This window comes from Atheta coriaria, unplaced genomic scaffold (assembly GCF_025399875.1).
Source record: "Atheta coriaria isolate IRGN ID8LTWV9N9 unplaced genomic scaffold, Caltech_Dcor_3.1 hic_scaffold_8_pilon, whole genome shotgun sequence".
NCBI lineage: Eukaryota > Metazoa > Arthropoda > Insecta > Coleoptera > Staphylinidae > Dalotia > Dalotia coriaria.
The window spans coordinates 6280309-6306798 of NW_027045450.1; the positions used below are offsets into that span (position 1 = coordinate 6280309).

Here is a 26490-nt window from a genome sequence, read left to right on the forward strand (position 1 = left end):
AAATTTTATAAAACCACTAAAGTTATAAGTTGCAAAATTCATTTCTTAAAGATTGAATATATTTTTTTACCTCCACAATTAAAGCGCCATTTTTTCTACGGTTTTAAGACGCAAAAAGTAGCACTTTACCCACGGATTGCTCAAGCCATGGCTAAAGTACTTTATTCACCGGTTTTAGTCACGGGGCGGAGCTTATGCCTGCGTATTTTCCAAAAAATTTAATTTTGCAGCGCGTTTTGTAAAAAATACAGTTTTTCAAATGACCACAACCGTTCTTGTCATGTTTCGTACTTTTAATCTTAACAACGAAACAAAAATCTAGATTAAAGCAATAAACTTTAACAATGCCAATTTGACAATATTCATATATGACGCGGAAACTAAACTTGACGTTGCTCTTCAAGTCTGAACGACTGCCGCAGTCATAAACCCCACTTCCGGGATGGCTATAGCCACTGCAGCGGAAACTACTCATGTTTTTGTCTATTCTACGACTCTCATGTTGAATTAACTATCTTATGCACCAAAATATACAAAGTGTCCGAATTCTCCTCAAACCCTAAAACTACTTTTTTCTAAAAATAATTCCAACAGCAGTTAACAAGTGTTTAGATATACTTAGTGTTAGTTTAACACAGGTTAGCGATCGCTTTTTTCCAACTTCCATCCGACGCCGGAAACAAACCGCATCGAATATTTATTTGCCAATTTATACGTATTTACCGTGACCGCATGCCCCCGCTGCGGCCGTAATTCGATATAAATTACTAATGCGTTCGTTACGCCCGCACTCCTCTGTCTCTAGTTTTCAATTTCGTCCAATCGACAAGCGTATCATCGACGTGGCACAAAGCGCTCGATACACCTTTGATGCAATTGCAGCAATTTATTCAATTTGTTCGATTGCAGCACAAACGATTCGATTGATTCGATGTACGCTTGTAAATAACCTGGAAAGTGTTGTTTAACTATATTGACTTTCAAGTTTAATCGAGTAATTACATTAAAAGTCACTTCTTTCCAATTGTTACATTTTGTGCTACTGCGCATGCGCATTAAAAAAATAACGTTGTGGAATTGTTGGATATTTCCAATACGAAGGAGAATTATCGACAGATAACGATGTCGTCCTGCCGTCGTACCGTCGCGGCGCATCCTGACACTGATAGCGCCGCTCGAAGCGAACGCTGTCACTTAATCTGGAAACTTTGGGATTTAGGACTTCGGGACGGTTTTGTAACTCACGACGTGATGTCGACTTATCGGTGTCGAATGAGTGAGTGAGTCTTGATTTTCGTTTCGTTTCGTTTTTTTTTCCGGCGTTATGCTTGTTAAAATGCATTTAAAACATCAATTTTATTAGAATTTTGTGTTTAAAGGGGGTGATTACCCATTGCGTACTTGAGTATGGCAGTTATGCTCAAGGGGCGTTGCTTTTACGATGGCGATAAATAATATATCAAGCGATTCGAGCGTTTTATCATTCCGCCCGACATTTTCACCTTGGCCACCCCAACCAAATCAAACATTTTGTTTGATGCTATCCTATTTCGGTTGGGTTTTTTTCTGCGTTCGTGGTTTTAGTAAATGCTCATGTGAATATAAACACATAAACACAACCTTTTTGGTATTAAATGCCTCCGATGCATGAAATACATCTAAATAACATAAACATAGTAATTTTATTGCATAAATCATAAAGGTACGCTTATAAACTCCTAAAATAAATTATAATATGAATAATATAATAAAATTTAAAAATTTTAATTTGCTTGAGTGAAAGAGTCACAATTTGCGTTTAAAGATTTAAGAACCACGCCTATTATAGACTATGCGCTATCGCGCATGCGCTATCGCGCATGCGCTCTGAGTAACTGGGCGGAGCATATTACACAAATCATTTGTGATTCTACTCGTGGTGTAATACGTAATACGTTGACTAAATTCAATGTACCAAAGCTGAGCGTAATCTGAGCAAAGCCTAATAATTCCTCGTTTTGGAAAATAATCGCTTTATGTGGTTCTTCCTCGTTTTACACGCACGATTCAATTCGATCGTATGCAGCTGGGCAGCGTGAATTAGTATTCAATCAAAACGCACAATTGCAATCTCATAATCATTCATAATTACAACCGCAATCACCAAAAGTAAATTATAATTTGATCAGTGACTACAAATAGATATTAATTTTAAAATTTTTCATTGATAAAACATGTTTAATTATACGTATTTTGCAGTTTTGCAATTTTTGATGGTGATTTACTTAAAAATAATTAAATTTTGGTTTGAAAAGTTAATTAATAAGGTACATTAATTTGTAAATAATTTAAATCAATTTTAAACACTTTGTATAAATAACCACCACATTACAAATGCATGCTAACAGTATGTTCTACCGCGCCTGCGCATTAAATATATTCAACAACAATTGCATAATATTAATATTTACAAATCCTTGCAGCAAGTCAATTAAATTATCATGAATAAATAATTAATAAATATATAATTGTTGTCGAATTATATTGATTTAATTTGTGATTACTGCAACATATCACGTGATTATACAGTCTAAAAGTTCGTTGTAAATGTCTATAAGACAATAAATTGATTTATTTCATAAATAAATATTTAATTTACACAATTACATAAATATTCTTTTATCTGCTGCAATATTAACTATAACAACAACCAATAATATTTATTATTTTGCCAATAAGCTAACATTATAATTTTTCAAAACCAAAAAAAGTGACATATTCTACTCTTACATTATTTAGTTATTACTTATTACTTATTACATTGACATTAATATACTGTCATCAGTCAAAGTCATAAATATTGAATTTTAGGGACTGTAACAACCCAAATTACAAAATAACAGGGTTGTCAAAACTTGACGGTAGTATTAACGTCCATAAAATTTAATTATAGTGTATGCAGCTTAAATTACACGCCGCAAAAAATATGTATGCATGGCTGCATACAGTTTCGAATTAAAATTAAAATTCATTAATTTTTTTATAGAAATATTGTGTATAATTTGTTAAATAAACACCGAGATAAAATAAACAGTGTCAGTAACAAGAGTTTGCTTTCTCATCACTCTCAGTCAGGCGTAAATAGCATAAATACCTCGAGGGCACTTTGTCCTTCGCTTGAACAAATAACTCTGCTGCAGTTGACGCGAATTGAAATAAAGTGCATTGTGCAATATTATCCGCGTCAAGGAAACAATAATAATTCATTTTAATTCAAATATAACAAACAGTTAATGACTATGAGCAGTTATGTCTGTTTTGTTATGTTATATTACGTCAAATAGTAAATATGCGCTATTGCGCATGCGCATTAAATCCGTGGGCGGAGCAAATTTTATTTATTTTTAATATTTATCCTCAAATAAAAAAGAATGATAAGAGGGCAATATTCGTGAGTAGTCCAAGTATGTGCTAAAAGTGAAAGATGAGTACGTCGACGACTCGCAACACACCCACGATACTATTGCATATGAAAATGTGTAAAACTCTCCAGGCCTCAAAGCACGAAAGCGGCAGGCTCTTGAAACTTTTTTGATTGCGTTATTTTTTATACGCGAATATTTTCACAGCACAATTTCACGTGAAAAATATTCGCGAAATCTCCGGAGGCGAGTCTATATCAACATAAATATTAATATTAATTTTAATATTACTTTATTTTAAGGTGAAATTAGTACTGCGCATGCGCAGTTGTTTTAAATTGGCAAATGCGTGTGTTTATTTTGCGACACGAATGCAAATAAGCTTTCGGTGGCAAAGCAACGCAGCAAAACTAATTTTCCCTTTGACATTTTAAGTTATTGCGTTGTGCACTAGCTGTGATGCATTATGCCGTCTGCGATGGTGATGAGCTTTATGCATTATGCAGCTTTTAAAGCTGTCGGAGTCCTGGTATTACATTTAAATATTCTCTTTATATTTAGTTTTGGGTGTAATTATGAACTAGAACTATACCAGTCAATAAGTCACATCTATAGTACAGTTTGCGCTATCGCGCATGCGCAGTGTAGCAGTGGGCGGAGAAAAATACAAATTTTAAAGCTTATTTTCTCCAAATTTTAAATTACCTTTAAATTTCTCAATAAATCAATAAACTATGTCTATAATACACTGAGCACTACTGCGCATGCGCAGTTTAGCAGTGGGCGGAGCAAAAATGCAAATTTTAATATTTATTTCCTTTTAAATTCTAGATAATTTAATAATCCACGCCTATAATACGATGTGCGCTACTGCGCATGCGCAAACAAACAACTTTAAAATTTATTTTCTCAACAAAGCGATTTTTAATTAAATGATTAATTAGCTATGAAACTCTACAGACGAAAAAAAATTTCTGGGAAGTAGAGGTAGAGTATATTTATCCTTGATATCAAAGTGCCTACTAAAAACCGAAGTCCCTAAGGACTCAACTCGGGCGTTTTCTCAAAGAAGAAAAAATTCGCGCGATAGAATGCGATAAAAAGTTGACGCCAGGTTCGTGAACAGTTTTTTTTTTGTAAAGCGAGCGCGCTTTATTTTTTCTTCTTCCGCAAAGTGCTCGTTAATTAAATAGCTTTTTGTCGTCGGCACTTTTTTTTATTAATTCACTTCGCGCTAACGAGTAAACGAGCACACACATAGACAAAAAGAAAACATTCAGCGTTGATGGATAAAATTTTCTAAGATTTTTTTTATGGAGATCTAAAGATTCAATTATAATCACCACTCAACTGCAAACTGCAGGCGCGTAATTATAAAATTAATTTTTGCATAATTCTGCGAGGAGTTTTTGAGTTATTGACTTGAAATATGACCATATTATGATATTATGTAGTCATTCATCATGTGTCAATTAGATTTTGATTTTGACAAAGCTGGTTTTAATTTGTTTGACAGTTTGGATATTATTGAAAGTATTGGTGAATTCACACAGTAAATTTTCCACTTTTACTATTTTTGAATTTAAAGCGCTAAACTCTGAAAGTTTATTCCCAAAGGTGTTTTAAACGCCGATGGCACGTCGCTGTTGTAAATTACAATTAGTTGGGCGTAATTTATATCTTTTCCAACGCATTGAATTTAAATCTGTTTTAAAAATACAAGAATAAAAACTTTATTTGAAATAAAAATCGTATACATTTATCAAAAATAAAAATAAGCCAAGAATAATGCGTTTTGAACAATTAAAACTTTCATCCCTTATTTTACCTTTTTAGGGTTATGTTTTTGCAAAAAAAATTGGTTTATGTTTTATTCTAAGGTTTAGTCTGTCTCTATACAAAAATTAATCAAATTTGATAAAAGGGTTTAGGCGTGAAAAGTGAACAAACAGACAAAATCAAATATAAAACTCAATGCGGTTGTAAAAATACAAATATTTCAAGCAGATTAATATTTCTAAGCTTTTTATTTCTTGATATAGTAATGCACAAAATTGTATTTCATACAAGTATTGTGCTGTAGTGAACAGAAATTGTCCGACACGAAATCGGGTAGAAAAGTAATTTATTGCACAACATGCTGGGGGTGGATTTGTTTTGGCGCAATGCGAACTAATTCCTCCGTCATCTATCATATTCTCGCTTGGAAAAACAAACATTAAAAAATCTTTTCCAAGAATAAATCAACTGAAAACTTTAAAACAAGAAAAAGTAAAAAATTATTTAAAAAAAAATGAAGAAAAAGAAATAAAAGAAAAAAAAATTACATAAAAAAGACTTTTTTAAATGATTTAAATTTGATTGCTTGTTAGAGTCGTCGTGATTATTTGACATCGCAGAGGATTGTGCATTTTTTGCTCAGCGCGCTCGTCCTGGCGAGAAAGTTATAAACGAGATAAATTACTATATCGATTTTGGCGCCTCCACCAAGCGCCAGGGGATGCCTCAATGTGGAAGCATGAGGGTGAGGGCGATGCGACGACGCGCAGCTTATTTCCTTTTAATTCGCCGCGCGTTATTTTGAATTATTAACGCCGTGATTTGCAGCGCTTGCGAAATAATTAAACTTTGGAATTTTTATGTTTCGAATTCGAACAAATTCGAAACAAAAAACATTGAGTGAAAAAATAACGCTGTGTTAAAATATGCAAATGGACCAACTATCATCAAATTGGGAATAAAATTCGTGTATCACCTCCGAGGACAAATGCGCGAATTAATTTCGAATTCCCATTTGGATTCAATCACAAAATACAAATTGATGTGTCGCGATTAAATAAATTCCGTGTGCAAATGACAAATTTACAAATAAATTACAAATAAATTAAAATTTTCTTTATTTTTACTTAAAAATTAATTAATTATTTTATAAACTGTGTGAAATTAATTATTTATTTGCTGATTACACCCCATAATCTTGTAATAATATTGCGATACGTTTATACAAAGCGTGGAATTAACATAATTTGCATAATTCGACATTATGGACATTCATTATCGTTATTTTCGCATGCGTTTCCGTGTTCGCAATTTTACACAACCGCACAATATGTTCGGCGTTGTGTTAAAATTAACAGAAAGGGTGCAATGGGCTGCGCGCACATAATTTATGGCGCGTTGGTAAATAATTATGCGGCGCACGATCAGTTTGATCTTATCCGTTTGGAATTTATTGAATTTTCTCTTCACTCATTACCGCTATTCCCAAATTTGCAATCAGGACCATCGGGTACTTTATTTGATATCATACAATAAACGCTCTATTTAATTATTTGATTGTGAAGATAATCTCATTGGTTAGAATTTACAGCTTGAGTTAAAAGTGATGTGAAGTGAGGTTAGCAACACTCAAAACGTGTATATTGGGTTGCATATGTTAAATATTCATATTTTTTAGTAAAAATGATTGTGAAAATAATTTTATTAGTTGAAATTTAGAGAAAAAGTTAATAGTGACATGAAACGATGCTAGCGACACTCAAAATGTGTATTTTGGGTTGCATACGTTAAATAATTCTATTTTATCTAAAAATAAGCAAATTAAGCATTAAAACCCTTGAAATATCATTAACAAAATATACACATGAAACATTTGATCAATAAAATACATAAATAATGTTTCAACCCTTAAATATACACTCTAAAAATAACTCTCTACCTTTCTAACCTAACTTAATCCAAACTTTACTAGTTAAAAGTGATGTGAAGTGAGGTTGGCAACACTCAAAACGTGTACATTGGGTTGCATATGGTAAATATTCATATTTTTTATTAAAAGTGATTGTGAAAATAATATTATTAGTTGAAATTTTGAGAAAAAGTTAATAGTGACATGAAACGATGCTAGCGACACTCAAAATGTGTATTTTGGGTTGCATACGTTAAATATTTCTATTTTATCTAAAAATAAGCAAATTAAGCATTAAAACCCTTAAAATATCATTAACAAAATATACACATGAAACATTTGATCAATAAAATACATAAATAATGTTTCAACCCTTAAATATTCACCCTAAAAATAACTTCCTAACCTAACTTAACCCAAACTTTACATAACATTATATAAATATAACTTTACATTTGCTATTTTGGTAATCTACATCGAGGCTCCACCAATGTTGTTTTATTTATAGCGTGTAGACTGGTTATCCTCTTGTTTTGTCTTGTTTTACCACCCCGAAGAACTTTTGACCTGCATGCTGCAGTTGGTACGGGTATTGAACGTCAGAGTATGCATCCGCTGCCATGGTTCATTAACGTTGCTGTTTGCAAGTTTGCGAATTGTGTAGATTCGTGAGTCTGGACTCTCATAACGACCTACAACACCCCTGGTTAACCATCCCACAGACCCTATCTTCTATAATAAAATGAAATACGATACACCGCACAACAAAACCTGTCAGATGCCAAATTGTTAAAAGTTGTATTGTGTATGTTGACCTAGAATAACCTAAAAAATAAATTGGGTAGGAGGAAGTAAAGGGGCGGAGCATAAATTTAGTTTTTTGGGGTTTTTAAGGAAATTTGATAAAATATTTTAGTGAAAAATGATAAAAATTAGTTTTTGGGTCTTAAACTATGTCTTTCGTATAAAATATATGTAAAATAATTAAATTAAGTAAAAGGGGCGGAGCTTAATTTACGTTTTTGATGTTTTTGAGGAAATTTTAAAAACTTTTTTAGTAAAAAGTAATCTAAATTAGTTTCTGGGTCTAAAACTAAATATTTAGTAAGGAATACATGCAAAATTATTAAATTAGGTAAAAGGGGCGGAGCTAAAATTAAGTTTTTTAGTGATTTTAAACAAATTATAAATAAATGTTGCAAAACAAAACTCAAAATTCAATTTATTCACCAAATACTATAGTTTTAGTAGTATATAAACCAAAAACAAACAAAATTACCTAAAGGGGCGGATCTTAATTTACGTTTTTTGCCCTTTTAAACAATTTAACCTAAAATAACACTAAAAAAACTTGTGGGTCATTTAAGAGGTTCAACCACAATGACTTTGGTAGCACACCTAACCAAAAATAACTAAATCTATTTTGGGGTTTCCATCCCCTAACATTACTCCGCGCCCAGGTCACTGAGCAAAGAACTATTTTCGTTCCACCTCCATGGTTCCACAGCTCCACAAGTTTAGTCACTCTGGCGACTCCATTTGTGAGGTAGAGCCGCACGGAGTTGAACAAGGGTGGGTTTGCTTAGGACACTGTGTTTGTATGTGTGTGTGTTGTAACCTAATTAGTAATTAGGGAGGAATTTTAGCCGCAGGAGACGCGACGCCGTCGGTGACGCATGAAAGGGTTACGCGCACATATTTTGCACCCCCGCTGTGCACACCTTGGCGCTGAGTATTACTCGAAGGAGATTCATATTTAATAGCCTGATCAAAATTTATCGGGTTAAGTTATACCCTTAAGTATAGGTTATGTAATTAAATTGTTATCAAATTTATTTTTTGGCGGAAAAATAAAAAATAAAATTGTGGGTATAAATAAAACTCGGAAGTTTTTTAATGAATAAGCATTAGGTTTTCCGATGAAAAGTGAATTCGGTTGAGTGGAAATCCTGAATTATTTAACTTTTAAATTGGTTATCGAACCCAATCGAATCGAATATTTTTGTATGGCGTTTTTATATTTAGGCATAAAATCCTCCCCCGATAATCAATCATAACTTTTTGTTATTTTTAGAAATACGGCTGAAAATTTATTTCGAAAAATTGGATCAGAAATAGGCGCATATTAGCTGTGGATTTTCTTTTTTTTTTTGTTTTTGGTTTTGTTTGTGTGTTGATTTGGAACATGAGAAAATGTGAGAATGTTCATGGTGCATTGTGCGTGTGCCCGATGTTACGATTTATTCATAGATATCGATTGGCACACTGGCAATATGTTCATTCCGGCCTGCTAGACATCGACAGAAATGCAGGAACACAATAATTTTATAATGGCTTTCATAAATTATTAATTTTTAAAAAAATAAAGCATATTGTGAAATGTTGCTTGTATGTGGACATATTTTGATGAATAGTGGGCGGAGTTATGATTTGACATGAATAGGCGGAGCTTAAATTGACATTTTATAGGCAAAAATTATCATATTTGATGAGTAATAAGTTTAAAGTCAATTTTTATTGAAATTATTGACCTATTTTGTAAAATATTAACATTTTACTTGATAATATTTAAATTTACGGTTTTACAATTAATGTGACGTCATTATTGAGTTCATAAAACATTAATTTTCAGCTCTGATTTACTAAAATAAGAATTTTCTAAATTTTGAAAGTTTTAATAGGAAATTAAAGAATTTTCTGTATTTTATAAGAGAAGTTTTAGAAAATAAATAAATCATTTTAGTGTTTTTGATGATTTTTGAGCTTCATAACCTAAAAATTTGACTTAAATTTTAATTATTTTTTTATTCAAAATAAAATCTAGTGAAATATTAACTGGTAGTAATTTAAGTTGATTATTTGTTATGGTTAATGATCTCAGTTCCAGCACTGCGAAATGCGATGCGCACAAAATTCGCCCATTGCGCGTTTTAATTAAAAGTTTGCAACTTGCAGCTTTCCATTACATCCACTCTGCATTTTATCCGCATTCCGCAGAATGCAATTGTGCAATGAGCATTCATTATGTTTTTATTTTGTGTACAACTATTCACAAAACAAAACGAAAAAAAACCTACTTAATATTCTTAAGTATACAACGCATGCGCAGTATTATACTACTTACTCTTACTCAAAATAAAATAGTATTACGTACTTTTGTGATAAAAATAATTTTTTTTCTTTTTTCGTTTTTGAGATTATTTTTTGCTTATTATGCGACATATATCCAACTGAAGCTCGATTTTTATATGCTTCCATAAAAATGGCGTTTTCATTTTTTTTCTGCTCGGCGCCGGCGACGCAATTTCAGGCGGGCCGCGGACGAACGCGCGGCGTTGAATTTAATCATTTCGCCGCGCGCTGAATTTTAATTCGCCCGAATTGAATACGCTCCGGGTGAGGCGCGGCGTGCCCGGATGTCGGATGCCGGATGCAGGCTACCTGAATATAAGTATGAATAACTATGTTAAAGTGTGAAACTGTGCGCGAAGTGAAATACGTGCATAATTTCCTGCATGTGTTCGGAAAACTCTCTCGTTTATCATCAATATCAATATATTTTTATGATTTTTCTCAAATTTTAGCGAAAAAAATGCGAAAAATTTTTGTTTTTTTAAGATTACTCCGAAAGTAAATAAGATATATACATAATTTTGACATATTTAGATTATCAGTTAAATTGTGCATCTTAAATGATGAAAACATTAATTTTGTTTGGTTTTCAAACAAAGTTATAAACAAGAAATGCAACAAATTTAAATTTTTCATTTGAAAGAAGTTTTGTCATTATTTTTATATTATAATTATTTTATTTCTAGGTAAATAATTTAATTCAAAGCAACTTTTGCTATAAAATATTATTGCAACTGTTTTTTACTAATGTATGAACTATAAACCTACAAAATTTAACATTTAGTTGAATTTATGTTACACAACGGTCTACCTCGCTAAATTTTTGTGTAATCTTTTAAATATTTATCATTAACTCGTGAATGCCACAAGTTAGATCAAAAATTTAGAAAATATTTTATTCCGCGTGAAAATTTACTTAAAATAGTATAAAAATCATTTCAATGAAAATTTGTTGCTAATAATTACAGAGTAATAAACATTAATTCAAATTTTAAAATTATTTATTCATTTCTCTGGCCTGTAACTTTTCTAATTGCATATATTTAACAATATTTTAAAAACATTTTGACGTATAATTTAATACTTAATCCATATTTTCAAGAAATTTTGCAATAACTTAATTACTTTTCAAGTTATTCAACAAGAACCGAACTAAAACACATTTTTCATTATTCTAGACCTCTATACGTAACATATAACCATTTTTCCATACAAAAATTACCTTTTTTTATAATTTCCTACATTATTCAACATTTCCCCGTTCGTACGTTTGGATATTAACCGTTCACTACTCGTGTTTGAGCACTCAACGCACGACCCAGTTCCACACCCAAGCGAAACGTAAAAAAGTCATCGACTTTCGTAGCGCCCGGCGCCTCCACCGGCAGCCGGATTCATTAAGCAGCCGTGTAATTGCGTGGCAAGGTCGTCGATTACATTGAATATTTCATCAATTCATCAAATTACCATACACCTTTATCATCCTGTGCGGGCGTCAAAAAAAAGAAATTCCAATTTACGACTCTCGCAAAAAAGCACATTGAAGCACGCTTTTTTTACGTGCTGCAGTATTGTAGTGTTGTGAGTGCATTAACCCAAGTTAGCATATGTTAAGGGATGTTTTTTTATCAAACACAGCGCGGTACGAAAAGCGGGAAAATGCAAAAATGAATGTTTTACACATTTCACGCGCACGTATGACAGGATTAAACATGTCACAGACAGCTAGCGGTAAAATTATTCCCGGCGTCTCCACGCATTTAAACTCAATGTTAAAATTTGAAAAAAAGAAGTTTTTTGTTTTTTCCGTAGAAATATTAATAGTTTTGTATTAAAAACAATACACTTAAAAGTTTCATTAATAGTTAAACATTAAATCGAGTATAATATTAATTTTTCTATTTGTTCAATACTTTTTTACCTTTTACATAAATTTTTATGGTATTTACTTAATATTTTTTCTCTAAATTTATATTTTTATTGAATTTACTTATATGGTAATAAATTTAAATTTTTTTCAATAAAAATAAAAATTTTCCCGGCGCCTCCACGCATTTAAACTCAATGTAAACATATGAAAAAAGAAGTTTTTTGTTTTTTCCGTGGAAATAATAATAGTTTTGTGTTAAAAATAATTTAATTAAAATTTTCTTTGAAAGTTAAACATTGAATCTAGTATAATATTAATTTTTTTATTTATTCAATAATTTTATACCTTTTACATGAATTTTTATTGTATTTACTTAATAATTTCTCCCAATTTTTTTTATTTTTAACAAATTTATTTCTACCTTAATAAATTTTCAGTTTTTATCAATATACAAAAAAGAATAAAAATTTTCCCGGCGCCTCCACGCGTTTAAACCCAACGTAAAAAATCCAAAAAACATTTTTCTCTTTTCCATGAAACCATTAATTGTTTGAGTAATGTAGGTTGTTTTGTTTCAATATTGGCAAAGCGTACGCGTTTTGTTGACTAATTTTCCGCGTCGTGCGCGTCCATCTCCGGTCAATATTAACTTAATAGTCATTAGTATAATGTACACAATGCTCACGCACACGTTGCGCTTGACAAACATGTTCCGCAAATGAATGTCGAAAATTACCTTTGTAAAGTACTCTTTACGCATGCACACAGCGCTAAATTTTGCACCGCTTTCAATAGGATAATAAATGCGAATGTGTTTTACGCGCAGGAGGCGGGAGTATGTGAAAAGGGTGCGGGGGCGGTGGATTGCGGGGATGGTGTGATACCGGTAGACTTACAGCCGCGGGTCGTCGCGTTAATAATTTATCACTTGATAATTAACACCATCGTTAATTCGCCCGCCGGTTACACTCCACTCGGATACTCATTTTAAGGCTACAGGGGTTGAAATAATAATTATGTTGCCTGAAAAGATATAGTAATGTAAATCTTAATTTTGGTATTAAATATTTGGGTTAGTGACGTGGGGGTAAATTTTGTTAACATTATTGTTGTATAACTAAAGAATGGCTGAACGGATTTTTAAGATTTTTTTGTAAATATGTTTGCAATTACCTAAAATAATAATATAATTTTGAAAAAATCAAAAAACTTTAAAAATAAAAGAGTTATGAGCAAAAAACTGATTTTTTTCTAAAACTTTTACGTTTTTTGCAAATTTTATAAAAAAAATTCAAAAATTACATAAATACAAATTTTAAGTAATATTTATTACTAAAATAAATAATTAATTAATACCCATACACAGTTTTCCTGTTTTTAAGGGTTGAAAAGTTCAAGGTCACATTTTTTCGAAAGCATAAATAAAAAGCTCGAAAGTTTTGAAAGAGTGAAGTAAGTGAATGTCACGAGTCGCATCACACGCCGAGTTTTCCAGGATTCTTCCCTCTAGAGATGACATATCATCATAACTCAAACTGAATATTTTCGCAAAACAAACACAAAATTCTTTATTTTCTCTAAAAAAAAAATAATTTTTATCAAGATGCGCATACCTACCGCATCATTTTGCGTGTATAATCTACAATGACAACGTTATTCTTCTACCACTACCACACTACCACCACCACCACCACTCTCAACCGCCTCCAGTTCCGCCACACTGCCACACTGCCACCCCCGGGCCGCACATCGACATCAGGTTGCGTTAGTTCACTTTCGCGTGCGGCCGCGTACGGGACAATTTACCACCCGGTTCGTATCGTGAGTGTTCGTAATTTTTCTCGCGCATGCGCACCAAAAATTACGTGCAAATAATTAATGTGTTCGTGCACTTGCAATTACAACTTGGATAAAATGGATTATTTCCGGCAATTTTTGCACAAATTGTACTTGCGTCGTACAGTTTGATACAGCATCCACGTCAAAGTCAACATCGCCTGCAAGGACTTCTCAATGTCATACTCAACTTACTGGTGGCTTGCGTTCTGCATACTCTGTGGTAAAATATTTATAATATTCAATTTAAAATCAAATTATATTATCAAAGTCTTTGATGTTGATGTCAGTTGTGTAACTATTAGTATTCAGTATGTGCTAATGGTGTTAAGTTTGTGTTTGGATGTAATTAACTGATTCTTGTTCGATGTCTCAATGCTCCAGCAGTATCAATTAGATTCTAATGATGACGCGCTTTAATGTGGAGCACGCCAAACATGTGTTATTTACGGACGCAAAGCAGACGATCGATTAATCGGTAAACACGTTGTTTCATTACTTTATCAAAGGTAATTTGGGGAGAAATACAATAATTACGAGGAATAAATTAATTGATAAATGTTTTTTATGTTTATTGTGGAATTATAATGTAAAATTATTAAAGTATGTTGCGCATGCGCAGAAATTAATATTTTTATTTTGCTGATACTTAAATTATTTTAATATTTAAAATTAAACAGAAAAATTTTTCTTCTTTAAAAATATTATTTTGGGGTTTGAATTAATGTATTGTTATTAATTTTTATTTGTTTATAATATTATTTTTTATAAAATAATTTTATCATATTTAGTTTAAAAGTTATAACGTTTTTTGTGTTTTTATGCTCCGCCTATCTACTTAAGCACGGATTGGAGTACACTGCGCATGCGCGTAAATACTTACCTCTTATTGGTCAGTTATACAATAGGCGTGCTTTGTGTTAGGGCGGAGCAAATTTAACCTAAACTCAAAATAACTAAGTAACCCTTTGAGTTTTTGCAATTTTTCAACTTCTGATTGTATTCTCTGACCCTCTTTGGCAAATCCTGACCCAAAAGGAAACATTACGCACATAATTCACAGTCCCACAAGCAGCATTGCATGGAAACTGTAAAATAACGGCATTGTTACCGCACGAAAGCGCCCCCGTCGTGTTTTCTAGGGCAATGAGGGCCGAACGACTAAAAGCTGACCTAACTTAACCAAACCGGCAACAAACACCGCTTGAATTTACCGAAAATGCCGGAATAAACCCCAAAATTGGACATTGTTTCAAAAAGCCCAACTCAACTCAAACTCCACGAATACTTCTCAGAAAGAAAATGAAGAAGTAACTCCGTGGCAGAAGTGAAAATAAAAATAAAAATGTGCGGCGAGAAAATTGTGAGGAAATGAACAGAGACATCAACCGCAACGCACCACGCACCCTAAAATAAGAAAAGTGGCGGGTGGTAGGAAAAGTGGCGAAAGTGGCTAAAATGATTTATGCGAGCACGCGAGCACGCATATAAGCAACATATTAAGCCAGACTAGTTGCAAAATAACAAAAAAATTCAAATGCAAGAAAAAATAAAATAAAACATTTTTCAAGCTCAAATTTAAAGATAGTAAACTGGAAACTTATACATAATTCTACGTGATGCAGGAGAGAGTTATTCGCCTTTCTGCCGGCTTCGTCCTTGCACTAAACTTGCGGCCGATAAATTCTTTATCAAAACACGCCCTTTGCACCCTTGGCGATCCACCGCGGCGGATAAAATTATACATTATGCAGGAGTCGGTTCTAGCTAACAAAACATACACACCCACGCGTAGAGTTAGACAACATGTTTGAAAATATAAGCAGAGCAACATAAGAATGCACCGGAAGTAAAGTTTATTTATATTTTTTGCGGTTGTTGGCGGTAGTAGGAATATTTTACCGGGGCTGTCGAAAGTGCCGATGCGGGAATTGCAGCGACGAGTGGTTTAGTGAACTTTGAGCTTTCGACAGGAGAAAGATACAAATTAAAATAAATCAACAAAAGATTTGTTTTCAGAACAAATAGATCTTGTGTTGAAATAGGTATAAAAATATTTTTAAAGCTTTTGAGCTTTTTGTGCTTTTTGAGCTTTTTATTATGTGTAGTAATTTTTAAGCTGTAAAATAATATTGATTTAAAAGCTTTTAAGTGAATTTTAAACGAAAAAAAATTATTTTTTGGAAATTCAACAAAAATGTAAGAAAATAATTGTTTATATGCTATATTATTCAACAATTTAGTAATATTAGTCATTATATGTAAGTGGAATACTAAATCTTATAATAATTTGATGAGAAAACAAAGTATTTTGATTTATATACTGAAATATTAAAGAAAATATATTTTTTCGTATTTTTACGGCTTGAAAACACAAAATTTTGATTTTTTGTGAACAAAATGATCATTATTTAAATTAATTAGAACGCAATGCGACAAATTTACTTTCAAACAAAACTTTTACTTGCTTTACTTAGTTATACTTACATTGCTTATATTTTTCCTCCCTTTTTATACATTCTATAAGCTTTTTGTAAGAGTTTCCGCAGTTTTCGTCAGCTTTCTTTGAGTTTCATAACTTACCATTAGTTTTCATAAGTTTGCACAAGTTTGTATAAATGTCTTCGTGATATTAAGCTCGTTTTTACTTCTTTTAGCCATTCTCAGAAACTCTTTCAAAACTTACAAAACTTTCCGTCTGTTTCCCTACCTAAAAAAAATACATGCAAATGTTTTATTAGCCTTTTTTATTTTTTATTTTTTTGTAAAAAAACTTTGAATATTTTTGTTTATTTTTTTTATCTGTGAAAAATATGATTGATGTGACAATCAAAGCCATATCATGTCACACACAAAAAAACTCGAGTCTTTGTTGAGTGCATTGTTTGTTTTATTTTCGGATGTCGGATAAAATTAACAGCCCAGCGCCTCCACCATTGCCACCACAGGCGTTGCGATGCCGATTGCGACTGAATTATGACCTCACAGAACCATAAAGTCCACATCGGTATCGTGCTGACATCGCATTGTCATGCATATTGTGCTGTCAAAGCATTATTTATTAACTCGCCGCGTGTTTGCAGCGAATACAAATAAAATTAAACGCGAATGGAATTTAATACTCAACTAATTTTTAATATTACTATTAGTATTACTATTACTAAAATAAATTTAATAATAGTAAAATGATTAAATTGTTAAGAAAATAAAAACAAAAAGATTGTGGTAATTGTAGGAATGTTGGAGTTGTAGAGATTTACGTCTGTGGAATATTCTTAATGACTTGCAATTTTGCTTTGCTAGGCGTTTTTAGAGCTTTTCCAGCCGGAGTTTTCTGTTTATCTCGTTTTGCTTTCAACTTTTGGGTGTGGTTCACTGGTTGTAAACGTAAAAAGAAGAAGATTTAACAAACTCAATGTATATGCGTAGAGTTATGTGGAATTAAAACTAAAAAGAAGTGTTTTTGGTTTTTTTGGAAAAAAAAAATTTTTGCTTCGCATTTCCAAAATATTACAAATTTTTGAAAACAATTTTAGCCAAAAGTTACATAATTTAATTTTAAAGGGTATAGAGGATTTTTTACTGCTGTTTATTGATTATTTTACAAGAATATTACAGTTTTAGTTTTTAAAAATAAAGTTTTGGGCATTTTTTTCAAAATATTGAAATAAATTTTAGAAAAAAATAGCAAAAAATGCATTTTAGACTGATTTATGAATTCTACAAGCTTAAAATTAAGTATTTCTTGTTTTAAAAGACAATATTCTTTTTATTTCCACAGTTTTAAACAAAAAAATTTTTTTTTACAAAATTTCGTAATATTTTTATCAAAAACTAATCAAAAACTACTCAAAATTCTTAAAAAAAAGGATTAAACTCATTTATGCAAAAAACGTCTTTTAACATATTTTGACTAAAATTTATTTCAAAACATTTTCATTTATCTTATCTACGTGGGTGTCTTAATAAACAGTCATCACCTTTAATCATATGCTCCCAAAATATCTCTCTCAACTTCCCCCAACGCCACAATACACACCCCGCCGGGCGCATTGAATAGCTTGAATAGCACAAACTTCACCTAAACAAACAATACTCTCCAACCAGATCTAGGCAACCCAAATCGCACCAAAGCACATGTGGTTGCGTGTGATTACTCGTACGTTACCCAAACAACTAAATGTTGATCCAGAGTGATTCTCACAAAACAATTGAATTAATTCTCCGATAATTTAAGTAGTTTTCTATGTCAAAACACATATAATATCATGTTTACATGCTTCTATGCTCACATGTCATGATAATAATTGTTTGTGTCACGTAGCCAACATTTCCCTGAGTTTTTCTTGTTGAAAAAATAAATTCTCATATTAGCATGCGACAGCTTGGCCCCGAACATGCATCCGCCATTGACGTATGAGTCCGTGCCGTAAATTATTGATGAGTTTTCCACCCCCAGCATTCGTGTGGCGTCTTTTATGTCATGCGAGTATGTGATCCAGTGTGTGACCCTTTGCCGGACGCGGGGATGAAATCCTAGGCGGATAGTGGTGAATGTTGGTCCGCTTTGACGTAGCAGCAGGCGAGTAGAGGGCTCGCTGCGCATTGTAAACAAGTCATTATTATGCTCGCTTGCTCTTCGGGGCCAGGTGGATAGTGACCGCGTCATTCTCCCGCATCGACCACGATAATGACAGAGTCGAGGATGGAGGATGCACGGCGTACATTCAATTAATTTCACTGCCTCCGGGCGGTCAATCAGTTACCTTTGACCATTGGGGTTGCTTGGTATCATACATAGTATATGGAAAACTATGGTTAAAATGTATAAAATGTATAGGGTATATGTTGGTGCGGTAAAGATGAAAGGAAGAGGAATTGTTTGTATGATAACGTTTTATTTTCTTGGTGTTTTTGATGTTTTGATAGATATTGTGTTATTCTGTGCTGGGAAAAAGGTGAAAAAGTTAAAATGGTTGAATTTTGTTTAGTTGTTTTTGAGTTATTAAGACCAACACATACTTTTTTTTTGTTTTTAAGGTTTTTACTGCTTTTATTTTAAATTTTAATAGTTTTGCTAAAAATCTCGACAATTTTGATGTTTTTTCTTTTAAATTTTCTTTGTTATACTAATTATTTAACGAAAATAATATTAAAAATATCAAAACTGTAATTTTATCAATTTTTATCAAATTTTAAAGTTTTTCTTTTTTGTTTTAACTTTAATTTGGTAAAATTTGTTTTTTTGTTCGGTTTTTTGCTATTTTCGTATTTTATTTTAAAATTTGGCCCAAACTCAACCTTATTGGCCCTTATGTATACTTTATTTACGTTTTCGTTTGTTTTGTTTTGAGTTTTCGTAACAAACAGACAACATCTAACAAGTAAACATAGAATCTTTCTAAAAATAGATAAAAAGTACCTTAAAATCAGTCACAAGTCGGAATAAAGGTTTATTTTTTCGGTTTTTAAATTTTATTGATTTTAATCATATATTTGTTACTCGTTTTTTCTTCGAAATGTTACTCTGCGGATAAAATATATAAGTGCTTCCACTTTTTTTACAATTATATTATATGATGTTACTTCATATATCACGCACGATGTGAGTATCACTCAGGTGTGATAAATGTTCCGCTGGATGGTCGCGAAGACTTTCTCCAAAACCTTTTCAGAGCGTTACATGATGTTTGAAGATGTTCTCACGCTACTACTCCGCGAAAGACCCTTGACAGTTTCCACTCTTTTACACATACGCTTATTTTATTTACTAAAACTATTTTTTTCTTTGCCATTTCAAGTTTTTCTTCTTCTTTCTTGTATCTACCTAATAGTATATTAAGTATTAAGCAGCGGAACGGGTGTTTTATTAATGAGATTGATTATGAACGAACGCAGCAAACGTTTAATCAATCGAGTGTTTTAATATGTTTAGCCACGTAATACTTAGGCTATTTCTTTACTTCCACTTTATTTCCACGCTTAAATTTTGTATTTGAACTTTTGTATTTTAAATCTTCGAAATTTGTTCGTAAACTACTAAAAAATGTACTCCGTAGGAAAATGCGTAGGTGCATGCTTTACCCCGTGACTAAAGCCGGTTACTAAAGTACTTTAGTCACGACTTTGACCGTCCGTATAGAAATTACCACTTTTTGTGTCTTTAAACCGTGGGAAACCTGATGCTTTATAGGTGGAAATAAAAAAAAAATATTTAAATGGCTAGTTGAGTGTTAAAAAAAGTTGAGCACATGTCAAATATATGAATTAGTGTGAATTAGTGTATAGGAAAGAGGAGGATTATCGTGTTTGGTCCTGACACAAGCAAGACGTTAATTGCCGCTTGCTTGAAACGCGCGCCATTCGGGGTTAATTATTTTAGATTAAAGCGGGTTATTGCATCCGGTATGCAAATTGCACGCGCATTGCATTGCAGTGCACTCTCGAAGGGTGTAATTGGCATATCAACATTAAACGAGCGGAAAATTTGCTATAAATAGAAATTCGGACGTTAACTTTTTTATTAGTCAAAGTAAACATGTCACGGGATTGCAAATAAGTGAGACATTATCAAAAATAAAAAATAAATTCTTTTTTCAGTAATAAAACACAAACGAGACTACAGGTACTTTAATGTATTAATTTATATATTCGTAATAATGAAATAACAGTGTAAATAAAAAATGACCAGTAAATGCGTTAAATGTTTTTGTTTTCTTTATTTCTGCTGGAGTTTTATCAAAACATCAAAATGCTAAAATTTTTATTAATTATTTTTATTCTAAATCGATAGATAATAAAATACATACTGTTGAATATACATATATTTATTATTTAATGGTTAGTACCATAATATTAAAAAAAACAACATAAAAATTGTGTTTTTTCTAAGTTAATGGCTAAAACTTGCTAAAAATGACAAAAATTAAATTAAAAATCAATACGGTTCAATAACTATTATGAATAAAAAGAATAAAAACAATATTTGATAAATGCTACTTCGAAACAACTGAAAAATTGTTTTATTATGTTATTTATGTTATTATGTTTTTTTATGTATTAGTAATATAAATAAACAAAACTTTATAACCATTTTATTGTTTCGAATTTAATAGCTAAAATGCTTGAATATTCTGCATATAATCTCCATAATTTTATAAATGGACAAATCAACAATCCCTAAAATAGTTATACAGTTATATTTTGCAACATATATCTACCATTAACTATGTAATGCTATAATCATTATTTATAATCTTATATTATTATTATTTATTTTGAAGTTAACAAAGCCATGAAAAATGTGTGAAATCAGCATTTTTCCCAGACATACTGCAGTAAAATAGAAAAATAAGTGCGGACGGATTCTTTAAAATGTCTGGTGATAAATTATAGCTCGTTGGGGAGTAAACGAGCGCAAGCAATAGAAGCGAATCGTCTAAATCGACTTAAAAAACGAAACTACTGCGAATGTTCACGAGTTTATACCGAAATCGAACTCATTTGGAACGAGATGGAAACTCCAGAATCACAGAATCACAGTTTACAAACTGAAATAAACCAAATTAGATAATAAAAAAAATATTTAACAATAAAATTATATATTTATTTAAAGAATTTGAGGTTTTAAACACAAAAGACAATTTTTTAGGAAAAAAAAATTTAAGGAAAAAATATTGAATAATTCATAGAACCACCAATCAGAGTTGGCAACATAACTCTGACGTCACTACCCCCACCATAACTCATTCAAATAAAGAGAAAAATAACAACTACGTGCAATGCAATTGTATTTTGTTTTGATTCAATTTTGTTATACAAAATTCATTCTAAAAAGGTCCAGTTTTCTATTTTGTTAACTCAACATTGACGTTACAAGCAAAACAAAGCGTAAATGCACAAAAATTTAAAAATTACAAACAAAAACGTAATTTTTCACAAACTTCGAGTAACTACAAAATAATTGATATTTACCATCATTATAGGTGAGATAATACCATAATTAATGAATGATTGTGGTCCAAATTAATTTGTGTTCCCAAAAAATACCTAACCCTATATGTTTAAATAATTGAATTCGTCGAGTGTTGAACTCTAATCGAGTGGGCGTGGTAGTGCACACAAATCGCTCCCGTTTCTCGCCAAACATTGTTCAACCTCCAATATTCCATTTTCCTCCAACTAGCAAATCTACAATGTCTACAATCCGTTCATTCTCTTATTCCCTTATTCTCCATTTTCCAGAAATCCAAATCAACCTGCACCCACACAATCCCCCGCATCCTCCATCCTCAGTAAGCGCAAATACGATCTAAAAATTTCGCAAAAAAGAAACAAAATCCAGCGAGTACCTTCGGAACAAAAGTAATAAAAGGAGGGAAAATCGTGAAATCGGAAAATCGGAAATGTGGAAAAGCTCCAAGTCGGCACGATTATTATTATTATGCTGGTAGCCAGTTTTTTTCTTCAATGTTTTTTGCTTCGGAAGCAAATCAATCAAGTCAGGTCAACAAATAAAATGATTATAGACACAAAATTACAATTAATAATACTCGAAAAACAATTGCCATGATTTATTTACTCATGTATTTATATTTGTGTTGATTTATTACAATACACACTATAAATTACCAAGAAAAACAAAAAACTATATTTTTTTTGCGCATGCGCGTCAAAAATATTATTAAAATCATAAATTTTATAAATTTGTATTTTTATTTACGTAAATATTTATATTTTCTCCAAAAAAATATATAAAATATTTTTTCTTGCGCATGCGCGTCAAAAACTATTATTTTAAATTCATAGATTTGTATATTTTGATGCGTGTTGAAAAACAGGTCAACATTTTGCGCAGAATCGTTGAGAGTTGAGAATTTTCGAGCACCCGGAAGTGGTTTTTGGAAGAGGGACGCAGCGCGCATACGGCCACCTAAGCGAAAACATATTGCGAGTCATTAATTATTCATAATCTGGTGCGCACATCACTTCTGTCGCTCTGCCGTATATTATCATTCCGGGTGCGATGTCGTAGCCAACATCCCTCTCATTTAGTCTCATTTTGTAGGCATTAAAACATTTATGTGTCAAGTATCAAACTTCAGCCGCCATCATTAATCACACCTCAAGAAAGAAAGTTATAATTTATTAATATTTTTAAATCTTGTATTTTGTGTAGAAGATATGATAAAAGCCAATAAGCTTCATCTGGGTATGAAGTACTTAACTATAATTAAAATTAAACTTTCAACCCCTATTTTTCACCCTGTTAATTATATTTTTAGGATAAAAAGTAGTCTATTTTCTTTTCCATAGTCTAAACTATTTGTTTACCAAAATTTATTAAAATCCGTTGAGTGGTTTAGGCGTGAAAGTAAAACAAACATACAAAAATAAATAAAAAAGATTTCTAAAGGTAAATATGTGTTTCCGCGTAATAATTTAAGTTGTTTAGCTTATTTTTCCTTTATAATAGGTCTGAACTTGTACTTTAATTTAACTTTTACTCTTAGTCCTTTTGAGTCCTGTTTCACTCTCAATTTCACACCGAGAGCACCTAATGTGTCCCTGGTTTGATGTTAAACACAAAACAAGTTTCAACTCCAACTCAAGTCACAACTAAAACTCTGCAACACTTTAAAAGTGTTTTAAAACATAAATAAAACAAAAAACACCTCAATCCTTTTTGAGACACAAATTGTTTTGTATAAATTTACAATGACGTGCCACAAAATGGCGATCAAACTGTTCCTACATCCACTTCATTTGTTCGTGTCCCCTGCGCCATTGCACTAATGCGACATGCACTCGACCTGCATCAACACACACCCACACCGTCCACGCTAAACAGTAAAGTAACGCGAAGTAAAACGTTGCAATATGAAGTAGAACAAAACACAACACGCGCGCCTCCACTGCCAGCCTGTTAGGCAACCAAACACACACACACGCGCAGTGTGGGTAGTATAGGTATACAGATGCGAGCGATTGTAATGGCAGGACGTGCAGCACAAATTATTTCGCTCGGCACAAACTGACCCAGATCCGCACACGCTAACGCCGGGCGTATTAAGGGTGGTAACGTGAACTTATATTAGGGGATGTTATGAGGTGTCAGGTGCAGACTGCCTCTGCACATCCGCAAACTTGCAACCAGGCAATAAAATTAAATCTATACCAGTTTACACACAACACACAAATATTCGTTAAATTTTTTAAGGAAATAAAGTTTACTTTAGTTGGAGTAGTGGAGTAGCCATCTTGTATCGTTGAATCCACTCGACTTGTCTTGACTTGACTTGACAAGGAGTGTTTTGTTGTATTGTGTGCTGTGTGGGCTGCAGCTGAGCGCAATACAAACAAGTCGTTACGAGGATTCATGCAGTTGTCTTCAATGGCGGCCGGAAAAAAGGACGCTACTGATACCGCTGGGTCGTGTCAACAAATAATTTATCGGAGTGCTGCATGCATAATAAATATATACCATATACGAGTATTTACATTCAAATGTATGAATATTTATATTTAAAATGGTGGAAAAATTGTATTTCTTTAATAACTCGGTATTGCTTTATGCGTTTTTATTGGTTTTTAAACTGTGTTTTATTCATTGCGTTGTGTTTATTTTATTTCACTATATTTTAATGTTAATTTTATTGTTTTTTATGTTTTTATAATTAATATGTTAATATTTTGGTTATTTATGTAATTTGATCACTCTGTATATTTATTTATTTGTGATGTCAGTTTAAATTCAAACTCCGGCGGGGTTCGTGGTGTTACGCGTGAGATGTTCGCTTGACGCATGCGCGTTTGTCTTGTCATTGCCGTGTTGGTACGGTTGGTACTACTAATACGCGCAGTGTGTGCATGTCATTTCTGTTCGTTGTTGTTTGTTATTTATTAAGTTAAAAATCGTGTACAGCTTCAGTGTTTGAGTGTAATATGCTGAGTAGTGTTCCCTGCTGAATGAATACATCTTTCTGTGCTTGTTAAGGTATGTTAATAGTTGCTTTGAAGTGATTTGTTGTCAAAGTATTTTCCAATCAGATTTCCTGCAGCGTAACATCTGTTGGAGATGTTTACATTCTGTTTTCTGAACTGCAATAATAAATACTTGGCCATAATACGTAAAAATATCTTTTATTCGAGTGCAGAATGTGATTATATGGTAAATACGTGAGTTTTAGTAGTTTTAGCAGTAAAATAACATAATTTAAACCGTTGATTCATTTGAATTACAACTTCGTTAATGTTCGTTGTTCTTCGTGTACTGCGCGTTGCTCATCACTCATTTGACTCCGCAGTCCTTTGACTCTCTTTTGACATGATTTCCGTTCATTGCGGCATTGGTGCGTAACAATGTCTCGCGTGCGTGCAATTGTTCCGCGTGTGTCGTTTAATTGTTGAGTAGTATATCAAAAAACTATAAACAATAAAACTATAAACGGTTCCTGTGCTGTGTGCCTTCTGCCGAGTGCCGTGAAGCATCCCTCGCTGACTGAATTCACTCAGCCTGCTTGCTCAAGGTCAGTTGACTTCTCAGCTCTTGCAGTAAAGTTGCTGTATGTCGACATACAAATGGCGACCACGTTTTTTACCTTTACTACTCAAACACATATTTGCAACCAAAGTATTTGCGTCGATATAGCGTTACTACATGACAATACTCTGTATAACGGCAAAATATGTACAATTTAGTTGGTTTCTGTTAATATCCTCGTTATAGCATTACAACTTCTCTGCATAACGATGAAAATTTCATTAGTTATGTTAGAAATTAAAGAAATTGCATTGAAGAAGTGATAAATCACGTTTAAACCCAAATTTAAGCAAGAAAAAAGATGTTTTGCTTCAAAAAACGTAAAATTTTTATTATTATTAAATTTATTTTTTAATTACAGAGACAATCTTGTAAAAAATTTAACTCAATTGCATTAATTTTAAAAATATGCGTAGATTTTGCCTGGTTTTTCCTGTAAAACATCAAATTTATTTTAATATGGATGTGTATATATTATAAAATTTCCCCGGAAAAATAGAATTTTTCCAAATTTGGTATAAAAATGGTGGAAATCATAGCGGTAGAAAAGTGTTTCCCCTAACGGCCTGCCCTAACACGAAAACGCGTGTATGCAGGTGTGCGCGTGCTGGTGCGTTCCACAATCGTGCGCGCGTGTGATTTATATTCGCATACATTATTCGGCCATTCTTCGCAACGAGCGCGCTCGCCGAAAGTGGAAAATTGTACCAACTTCTTCCTTTCCACACGCGCTCCCAACCCTTCCGAAATTTATTCACGCTCGGGGAATACTTAATCATGATATTGTTATATGCTTATACATGTATTGCGAATCAACATTACAATTTATTGCTAAATATTTTTCATACGACTAAAACTATTCAATTCTTTTGTTTTCTTCCTCTCAATGATTAAGTGTTTATTTGGCGCAAGATTTATTTGACAAACGCGTTATGACGCGCTTGGCGCACAGCATGAGTGAGCGTGGATTGATAGGCTGGGGATGAGAAAATGGCGGCCGCACAACTTCCGGTCGGTGGCG

General features: G+C 32.4%; 1 protein-coding gene across 2 annotated transcripts in view; it reads left to right on the forward strand.

Moving 5' to 3' along the window:
• Nucleotides 1-26490, forward strand: part of LOC135797891 (uncharacterized) — a 93505-nt gene that overhangs the window by 1376 nt on the left and 65639 nt on the right. Inside the window, exon 1 of one of the 2 annotated variants that reach the window (XM_065310471.1) lies at nucleotides 13877-14150. The exons of the other annotated variant lie outside the window; for it this stretch is intronic. Coding sequence (XP_065166543.1) covers nucleotides 14105-14150 — 46 coding nt within the window. The 5' untranslated portion in view covers nucleotides 13877-14104. Of the gene's footprint in view, nucleotides 1-13876; nucleotides 14151-26490 lie in introns of those variants that run through there. 2 annotated transcript variants of the gene reach the window in all.